Raw genomic sequence first — 10,910 nt, 5'->3', positions numbered from 1 at the left:
TTTAGAAATCTCCCTTGTATTTATATTTTATTTATATGAAGCCTTATTTTCTCAGAAATAAAATGCAGTCTAGGCTATTGTGCATTTCACCTCCTTTCAGATAATTAAAGATCTCAGAAAAAAAGGGTCCTAAGTGCAATAAACAAGTATTTACATATTCATGAACTCTACATTTGGAAGAAGTGGTAAACTGTTTCAGCTTTCAAAAGGAATTCACTTTTTTTGTTGACTGTGCAAAAACTCTTGAAATATATTAACACTAATGATATATGAACTTTCATAGAAATATAAATTTATATACACATCAAAGTCATTGCTGAAAGTGACCATTTCTGAATAAACAATGAAGAAAATAAAGTTATTCTCAAAATAATATTTGATACCATGTTTCCAAAAGCTAAATCATGTTGACTGGAAGACTATTCCTCAATTCATTAGCTGAGATGTCAGGTGTTCTGAAGGGAAATAAATAATCAAAAATGTGTTTGATCAAAGGGAAATCACAACCTTGAAAGTTACAGCATTAAAAGAAAATTTTGGTTTTAACTCTGCCTTCTTTCTTCACTTTTTAAAGGGAAATGGTCAGCTCTTAAAAGAAAACGTCATTTTAAGAAAAGATGTGACCAGCTATTAATGATGTATTCTTTTTTCATGAAAAATATTTCTTAAAAATTACAATCTAAAAAAAAATAAATAAATATTGGCAGTAGGCACTGACCCTGGTGCGCAGAGCTCTTCCTAACTCCAGCAAGCCGAGCTCCAGCCGCCGCTGCCGCCCACCACGGCCCCTTGGAGCCCGCCTTCTCCTCACCGCCAACATGTCTCTTTCCAGCAAACTGACCTTGGACAAGGTGGACCTGAAAGGGAAAAGGGTCATCACGAGGGTGGATTTTAATGTTACTATGAAGAACAAAGAGATAACTAACAACCAGAGAATCAAGGCTGCTCTTCCTAGCATCAATTACTGCTTGGATAATGGAGCCAAGTCTGTTGTTCTGATGAGCCACTTAGGCCAACCTGATGGTGTCCCCATGCCTGACAAATATTCCTTGGAGCCTGTGGCTGCAGAGCTCAAATCCTTGCTGGGCAAAGATGTTGTGTTCCTAAAAGATTGTGTGGGTCCAGAAGTGGAGCAAGCCTGTGCTAACCCACCTAATGGTTCTATCATTTTGCTGGAGAATCTTCGCTTCCATGTAGAAGAAGAAGGAAAAGGCAAAGATGATTCTGGGAACAAGATCAAAGCTGAACCAGCCAAAATGGAAGCCTTCCAAGCATCCCTCTCCAAGCTGGGGCACGTCTATGTCAACGATGCTTTTGAAACTGCTCACCGTGCCCACAGTTCCACAGTGGGAGTGAATCTGCCCCAGAAGGCACATGGTTTCCTCATGAAAAAGGAGGTGACCTACTTTGCCAAGCCTCTGGAGAGCCCTGAGAGGTCCTTCCTGGCCATTTTGGCCAGAGCTAAAGCTGCTGACAAAATCCAGTTGATCAACAGTAGGCTAGACAAAGTCAATGAGATGATCATTGGTGGTGGGATGGGTTTCACCTTCCTCAAGGTGCTTAACAACATGGAGATTGGAACTTCTCTTTTTGATGAAGAGGGGCCCAAGATTGTGAAGGACCTGATGGCCAAGGCTGAGAAGAACAGCATCAAGATCACGTTGCCTGTTGACTTCGTCACAGCAGACAAGTTTGATGAAAATGCCAAGACTGGCCAAGCCACACTGGCCTCTGGCATCCCTGCCAGATGGATGGGTTTGGACTGTGGCCCCGAGAGCAGCAAGAAGTATGCAGAAGCCATGGCCTGGGCCAAACAGATTGTGTGGAATGGACCTGTTGGAGTATTTGAGTGGGAAACCTTTGCTCGAGGAACCAAAGAGCTAATGAATAATGTGGTGGAGGCCAACAAGAGGGGCTGCATCACTCTCATAGGTGGTGGGAATATTGCCACTTGCTGTGTCAAATGGAACACTGAGGACAAAGTCAGCCATGTGAGCACTGGGGGTGGTGCCAGTCTGGAGCTGCTGGAGGGCAAAGTCCTTCCTGCGGTGGCCGCCCTGAGCAATGTCTAATGGACGCCACTTTACTGCCTGCCGGTTCCTGTGCACAGCCCTTCCAACGTGACCCTGCAGTGCTTCCAGTCCCTTTCCTTGGCATTAGGCAAGTTTCTCCCTCAAGACTCAACCAATGGCCAGAAGATGGGGCAATGAGAGCCCCAGAAGCAGCTCAACTCACCTTGTTGGTTTCTGGGTGTGCCTGTTGTCAGATCTCACTTGAACTTCCTTAGTGCGTCTAAACCATTGTTGTGATCTGTAGAATATATATATATACATATATATACATATATATATTTATTTATATTTATATTTTGCCTTTAGAAAGAAAAATCAAAGCTAAAGCCTCTGTTAGCCATACTCTCTTGAAATAGTCTGTTCTGTTCAGCTTTCTTAGCAGCTGTTTTTGTCATTACCCACACACAGTATGGAAACAAGAAGAAGCTCCAGTTTTGGGGGGGGGGAGGTTGACCTGTTAAATAAACATTTCATAAAAGTGCCAGCTCAAAAAGAAATAAATAAATACCTAGAAATTCAACTTTTTGATTCCCAGTCTTTAGAATTATGAAATCCTAATGTTGTTTATTTGACTCTAAGTATGACATGTTTCCTAAATTTTCGTATGATATTATGTTTTGTTTTTTTAAAATATTCTTTTAGGTGGTGCCGTAGAAACAGGAAACCACCTGAGCTCTCCCGCTAAAATCCCTCAAAATATCTGTAAAAAATGACTCTAAAGAAACTCAAGAGCAAGAGAAGCGAGAAAATACCAGAGTGAAATAGATTCCCAGCCCAAGACAATCTGGAAGGCCCAAAGGAAGGATCTATAGCACCAGGGTCAGAGCAGAGCTCAACCCAGTATGGGCCTAGTCAGCACAGTAGGGACTAGAGTAGGCCTCAGGGTCCTGAGTCACTGCACCAGGGTTTCCTGACTTTTCAACTCACAAATGCCAAAGGCAGTTTCAAAGGTCAATGGGAAAGCTCTCCAACCTGGGTGAGAGAGGAATCTGGTCTGGCTCAAACCTCAGCCACAGGACAGAGGCTGCCATTGCTGCAGAGACAGCTACTTCTGGAGTACTTATCCTACAGACAGTGGGGAAATCCAGTAGCTGATCTGGGTCACAGTATTGGGTGGTGATTCTGGGGCAAGGAAGAAGGCTGGTGTGTCAGAGCTGGTGGCAGCTGTGGAGAGGGAATCCTATTCACAATTCTAGGGCAGAAAAGAGTGCTTTAGTTTCCTCATAGACCAGAGTGCAGACTAAGAGAGAAGTAAACACCTCTCCTTTGATCATACTACTTTGGAGGAACTGAGAATTTACACATCCCGAGAGAGAAAAGAGCTGGACAAAACCCCTGAAACTGGGAGTAGTACAATCTCCTCTTAAGAAAGCGTGAGCTCAAAGGTCAAGTAATTGACTGGGAAAATAAGCAAACAACAGGGAATAATCAGATCATAGAAGATTACTTAATTTGTGAAAAGGTATTTTCATTTGATGAGGAAGATTAAAGCATATAACAAGAGGAAAATGGAATGTCAAGGCTCCTAAATCCAAAGTCTCCAAGGAAAATAACAAATGGTCTCACACCATGGAAGAGCTCCAAAAGGATTCTGAAAAGCAAGTAAGAGAAGTAGAGGAAAAAATTGGAAGAGAAATGAGAACGGTAAAAAAATATCATGAAAAATGAGTGAACAGTTTGCTATAGAAGACCCCCCCCCAAATGCAGAAGAAAATAGCACCTTAAAAATTGACTAAACCACATGACAAAAGAGGTTCAGAAAGTCAAAGGGGAGAAGAATCCCTTAAAAAGTAGAATGGACCAAATGAAGAAAGAAGTACAGAAGCTTACTGAAGAAAATAATTACTTCAGAATTAGAATGGAGGAAATGCAAGCTAATGACTTTACAAGAAATTATAAAATAAAATCAAAGGAATGAAAAAATAGAAGACAATGTGAAATATTTCATTGGAAAAATAACTGACCTGGAAAACAGGTGCGGTAGAGATAATTAAAAAATTATTGGCCTACCTGAAAACCATGATCAAGCAAAGATCCTACATATTATCTTTCAAGAAATTATCAAAGAAAACTACCCTGATATTCTAGACCCAGAGGTAAAATAGAAGCGGAAAGAATACACTGATCACCTCCTGAAAGAGATCCCAAAAGGAAATCTGCTAAGAATACTGTAGCCAAATTCCAGAGTTCCCAGGTTAAGGAAAAATATTACAATCAGACAGAAAGAAAAAAAAAATTCAAGTACTGTGGAATACAACCAGAATAACACAGAATTTTGCAGCTTCTACATTAAGGGATTGGAGGTCTTGGCATATGATATTCCAGAAGTCAAAGGAGCAAGGATTAAAATGAAGAATCACACACTCAGAAAAACAGAATATAATTCTTCAGAGGTAAAAATGGAATTTCAATGAAATAGGTGACTTCCAAGCATTCTTTTTGAAAAGACCAGAGCTGAATAGAAAACTTGTCTTTCAAATACAAGAATCAAGAGAAGAATGAAAATGTAAACAGTAAAGAGAAGCCATAAGAGACTCACTAAAGTTGAAGTGTTTACATTCCTAAATGGAAAGATATAAAACAGAAAGGAAAAAAATTTAAGAAGATATCTGCAATTCGTGTGACTTTCCTCAGTATTAGGTTAGTTAGAGAGAACACACACACACACATACACACACTTGCACACAGACACACACACACATATATATACACCTATATATGTATATATGTACAAACACACATATATTTATACTCACACATATGTGTATTTGTGTGTGTATGGAAGTGTATATTATATAAGAATATGTGCATGAATGTAAGCTGAATATGAAGGGAGGATATCTAAAAAATAAAATTAAGTGTTGAAAGGAATGTACTGAGAGAAAGAAAACATGAGAGGTAGAATGTCATATGTACATAAAAGATAGTCTCACATTAAAAAAAGACAAGAACTTTTACAATGGAGGCAGGAGGGAGAGTAAGAGGGAACAAGTGAGGCTTAATCTCATTGGAGTTGGTTTAAGAAGGAAATAACACCTTCAAATGGGTATGAAAATCTATCTTACCATGAAGGAAGGTGGGGAGAGAAGATAGGAGAGGGAGAATAATAGAAGGGATGGCATATTTGGGGAATGGAAAATCAGGAGAAAATACTATTGCCAAGGGAGAGAATGGAATAAATGGAGGGCAGCACAGGAGAGAGGGAAATATGGTTAATCTTTCACAACATGACTGTTATGGAAGTGTTTTGCAAATTTTCTTCCCATCTCTCTCCTCCCCCCATTCCAAAACACCAAACATTCTAATTACCCCTATCACCAATCTGCCCTCCCTTCTAACATCTCTCCAACTTCCCTTCCTTCCTTCCTCCCCACACATCCCCATTGGAAAGACAAGCAATTTAATATAGGCCACATGTGCGTAGTTTTGCAAATGACTTCCATAATAGTCATGTTGTGAAAGACTAACTATATTTCCCTCCATCCTATCCTGCCCCCCATTTCTTTTATTCTCTCTTTTGACCTTGTCCCTCCCCAAGACTGTTGACTTCTAATTGCTCCCTCCTCACATTGCCCTCCCTTCCATCATCCTCTCCATGCTACTTATCCCCTTCTCCCCGACTTTCCTGTATTGTAAGTTAGGTTTTCATACCAAAATGAATGTGCATTTTATTACTTCCTAGAATCAAATGTGGTGAGAGTAAGATTCACATATTCTCTCTCACCTCCTCGCTTTTTCCCTCCATTGAAAATTCTTTTTCTTGCCTCTTTTATGATAGATAATTTGCCCCATTCCATTTTTGCCTTTCTCCTCCCCATACATTCCTCTCTCATCCCTTAATTTCATTTTTTAGATATGATCCCATCCTATTCCACTCACCCTGTGCTTTCTATTTCTGTGTGTGTGTGTGTGTGTGTGTATGTGTGTAATTCCACCAACTACCCAGATACTGAAAAAAGTTTCAAGATTTACAAATATTATCGTTCCATGTAGGAATGTAAACAGTTGAATTTTAGTAAGTCCCTTATGATTTCTCTTTCCTGTTTACCTTTTCATGCTTCTCTCCTTTCTTGTGTTTGAAAGTCACATTTTCTTTTCAGCTCTGGTCTTTTCATCAAAAATGTTTGAAAGTCCTCTATTTCATTGAAAGACCATTATTTCTTTTGAAGTATTATACTCAGTTTTGCTTGGTAGGTGATTCTTGATTTTAGTCTTAGTTCCTTTGACTTCTGGAATATCATATTCCAAGCCCTTTGATCCCTTAATGTAGAAGCTGCTAGATCTTGTGTTATCTTGATTGTATTTCCACAGTATTTGAATTGTTTTTTTTTTTTAGCTGCTTGAAATATTTTCTCCTTGACCTGGGAATTCTGGAATTTGGCTATGATGTTCCTAGGAGTTTCTTTTTTTGGATCTCTTTTAAGAGGTGATCAGTGTATTCTTTCAATATTTATTTTTCCTCCTTGTTCTAGAATATCAGGGCAGTTTTCCTTGATAATTTCATAAAAAGATGATGTCTAGGTTATTTTTTTGGTCCTGGTTTTCAGGTACTCACATAATTTTTAAATTGTCTCTCCTGGATCTGTTTTCTAGGTCAGTTGTTTTTCCAATGAGATATTTCACATTATCTTCCATTTTTTCATTCTTTTGGTATTGTTTTGTGATTTCTTGGTTTCTCATAAAGGCATTAGCTTCCATCTCTTCCATTCTAATTTTTAAAGAACTGTTTTCTTCAGTGAGCTTTAGAACCTTCTTTTCCATTTGACTAATTCTGCTTTTTATAGCATTATTCTCCTCATTGACTTTTTGAACCTCTTTTGCCAATTGAGTTAGCCTATTTTTAAACGTGTTATTCAACATTTTTTGGGTCTCCTTTAGCAAGTTGTTGACTTCCTTTTTATGATTTTCTTGCATCTCTCTCATTTCCTTTCTCAATTTTTCCTCCACCTCTCTTATTTGATTTTCAAAATCCTTTCGAGCTCTTCCATGGCCTGAGACCATTGAATATTTGTTTTGGATGCTTGGGATAGAGAAGCCTTGACTTTTATGTCTTTCCCTGATGGTAAACATTGTTCTGCCTCATTAGAATGTATGGGAGAAGATATCTGTTCACCAAGAAAGCAATCTTCTATAGTCTTATTTTTCCCTTTTGTGGGCATTTTGGGTATACTCTGGGGATCTGTAAGATCTCAGTTCCTCCCAGATTGCACAGTCAAGCGTGTACACTCTTCTGGAAGCAACCAGAAACTTTTCTGCCCGGAATCTGTAATAGAGTTCCCTCTCCACAGTCACCTGGTCTCCAGTTCCACCAAGTCAGCACTGGGGGCTGAGATTCAGATAAGCTGCTTGATTCCCCCAGGGGCTTTCAGTGGGGGCAAGGCTGCCATTCAGTGTGAGATAAAGATCAGCTGCTTGATTACCCCATGAGCATTAGATGGGGCCAGGGCCACCACACAGGACTGAGGTAAGGATCAGTTACTCATTGCCCCCAGGGATTTTATGATCCAATAATGCATGCAAGTTGCTGTGGGAGCTGTTGTTGCCTGATGTGGCCTCTATGGCTGGAGCTATGGGAAGACCCTGGGTCAGCTGAAAAAAAACCTTCTTTGATGCCTGTGGGCTGAGGGATCTACAAACCACCACTACTGCCCCTGGGGATTTCACCCCGAGGCCTGCTTGGGTCCTCCTCTCAGTGCAAGGCTGGGCTGGGCTCTACTCCATTTCTGGCATGACAGTCCTTTCCCATCGGCCTTTCAGGTCACCCTGGGCTGGAAATCTCCACTTCGTTGTTCTGTGGTTTCTGCTGCTCTAGAATTTGTTGAGAGTCTTTCTTCACAGGTATTTTCTGGGATGTAGGGGAAGAGCTAGTGTATGTGTGTCTTTCTACTCTACCATCTTGGCTCTGCCCCCAATTTTTCTTTCAGAAGCAGTGAAAAGGTTACTATAACAAAATTAAATACAGTGAGAAAATTAATTCTCTAAAATCATGGAAGCAAAGAAAGCCAAAGTTATGTAGCACATATTTGTGCATAATATTTTTGTTGTGCCAATTACACAATGTTACAATCAGTTTTTCTTTTAGATGATAATTGTATTCTCTTTAAATATTTGGAGCCAATGAGGGTGTTGCAAAAACAAATGAAAAATTACTAGTTTGGTGAATTTTCCACTAATACTGAGTGCATCAACCTGTCAAGCATACCTGCTTTCAAAATAAATGGAAATAATAGCAGGTAAAAAAATGTTTTATTTACTTTTTAATGCTTTTATTTTAAAATCTTGTTTACTCAAAAAGATTTTATTTAATTTAATACCATCGTATCTCTACCTTTGTAACTGTGTGCAAGATGGAGATGTTTAAACTTTCATAGTACTCAGTGCCCTCCAACATGACTATATGACCCAAGTAGATTTCAAGTTACATATGACAGGAATCATGAATGAAAAAAACAAAATGTCATAATATGTATAAAAAACATTTTCACTTAAGTTCCAACTTAATTCCAAAAGAGCTGAGTAACAAAATCACTATCCTATTCCTCTTTGAGTCACTCTCTTTAAGAATTCAACTGGAGAGGGACAGAGCCAAGATTGCAGAGTGAGAGTAACTACTCACCTAAGCTCTTAGACAAACTTCTCCAGATACCTCTAAAAAGAGAATATTGCCAGATTTTGGAAGGACAGAATCCAATAGGAGACAGACTGTGTCAGATTAACAGCTCAGGACAGACTGGAAGGTTGATGGGAAGGATTTGCTCTGCAGGGCTGGAGGAGCCCACAGTGCAGAGTGCACAGGCCATACTAGCATGTCCCTGCTGCTGCAGTGCCAAGCAGGAAGCCCTGGGGAGGTCTGAGGCAGTGGTTGTACTTCAGTATCTCAGGCATATCAGCCCAGGAAGGGAGTCCAGAGGAACCGAGTGAGTGAGAGTCACAGAGGCAAAAGTATCTGCAGCAGCAGCTCCTTGAGACTGTTAGCCCACAGATTAAATGACTATAAGTCACCTAGCTGAACTTTTGGGAACCAAAATGGCAGAGTGATCAGTAAATGCTATCTCCCCCTCCCCTTGTTGACTTTGAAAGAACCAGAAAATATTTGCCCAGAAAAAAAACTGAGACAGTGGGATCAGCAGAAGGGGCAAACAGTCTCTTAGCACGTGAGGCTAGGAAAATCACTAAGGAGGGTCCCTCTTGCTGTGGCTGAATAGGACTAGTGCAGGACCAGAGTTGTCACAGACAGCCCCACATCAGCAAACCAGGAAGAAATCCAGAGCCCTAAGCAGGGTGAAATCTCACAGCCACCAACACCAGGACCCAGGCACGCCTCAACAATGCATGAGAATCAAGAAGACACTAGGGCAGCCGGGATCACCAATACTGAGCTGTCTATGCTCTAACTCAGCAGAGGAAACCTCCTGTGGCCAGACCACCTATGCTTGACAATTAACAAGCTAGCCCCAGAATAAATCCGGAGAAACACAAAAAGATTTCATCTAGCCTCTTCTTTCTCACTCCTGCCAGCTCAGCACCAGGTACGCTGCAGCACTTTATCTTCTAGTTGAAAGAGGTAGAGGCCACAACATAAAAAAACTTCAAGTTCAAGGTACAATGACTGGGAGACAGAGCCCCTTGAGCCCTAGAAGTATAGATCTATTTTAAAAGCCAAGAAAAGGGTGATTATTATCATCATGAGTGAGAAGCAAACAGGAAAGAAAAGAGCCTAGAATCTTTCTATGGAGACAAGGACCAAAATACAAATACCAAAAAGGTCAGCATTGAGACTGTACTCCCATCTGAAACTTCAGAAGGGACTATAAACTTGTTGCAAGCATAAAAAACACTCTTGGAAGAGCTGAAAAAGAATTTTAAAAGTCAAATTAGAGAAATAGAAGAAAACATGGACAAGGATTTTAAAATTATTGAAAAAGAATTCACTTAGGATAACAGCTCCTTCAAAAGGAAAACTGGACAAATAGAAAATGAAGCACAAAACCTAACTGGGAAAACTGGACAAATGGAATAGGAAATACAAAAATGAACTGAAGAAAAACAGTGCTTATAAAGGAGAAATTGGACAGATGGAAAAGGAGATGCAATAGTTAACTGAAGAAAGCAATTTAATAAAAATTAGAATTGGGCAAGTAGAAGCTAATGACTCTATGAGACATCAAAAATCAATCAGACAAAATCAAAAAAATGAAAAGATAGAAGAAAATGTAAAATATGTAAATGGAAAAACAACTGACCTGGACAATAGATACAGGAGAGAATATCTAAGAATTATTAGCATCGCAGAAAGCTATGATGAATAAAAGAGCCTGGATAATATCTTCCGAGAAATCATCAAGGAAAACTGCCCAGAAGTCCTAGATCCTGAGGGCAAAATAGTCATCGAAACAATCCACCATTCACCGCATGAAAGAAATCCCAAACAAAAAACACCAAGAAATATACTTACCCAATTCCAGAACTATCAAGTGAAGGAGAAAATACTAAGTTGGCCATAAAGAAAATGTTCAAATATCGAGGAGCTACAGTCAAGATCACACAGGAACTTGCAGCTTCCACATTAAAAGACTGAAGGAAATGGAATATGACATTCCTTAAGGCAAAGGAGCTGGGACTACAACAAAGCATCAATTACCAGCACAGCTGAGCATAATATTTCAGACAAGGACATGAACGTTCAATGAAATAACTGATTTGCAGAACTTCCTGATGAAAAGGCCAGAAGTCAATAGAAAATTTGATCATCAAATGCAGGTCTCAAGAGAAGCATAAAAAGGTAACGGGAAAAAAATGTTAGCTCAATATGTGAAAACTCTTTACATCCATATAAGG

At 39.7% G+C, this 10,910-nt stretch overlaps 1 protein-coding gene across 1 annotated transcript; it reads left to right on the top strand.

Moving 5' to 3' along the window:
• The first annotated feature begins 798 nt into the window (after positions 1 to 798).
• LOC140513191 (phosphoglycerate kinase 1-like) lies at positions 799 to 2,072 on the top strand. Its single transcript, XM_072622602.1, has one exon. The coding sequence runs from the start codon at positions 819 to 821 to the stop codon at positions 2,070 to 2,072; it is 1,254 nt and encodes a 417-aa protein (XP_072478703.1). The 5' UTR covers positions 799 to 818.
• The last annotated feature ends 8,838 nt before the right edge of the window (positions 2,073 to 10,910 follow it).

Source organism: Notamacropus eugenii, chromosome 7 (assembly GCF_028372415.1).
Source record: "Notamacropus eugenii isolate mMacEug1 chromosome 7, mMacEug1.pri_v2, whole genome shotgun sequence".
Lineage (NCBI taxonomy): Eukaryota > Metazoa > Chordata > Mammalia > Diprotodontia > Macropodidae > Notamacropus > Notamacropus eugenii.
This window is presented reverse-complemented; position numbering and strand designations above follow the sequence as displayed.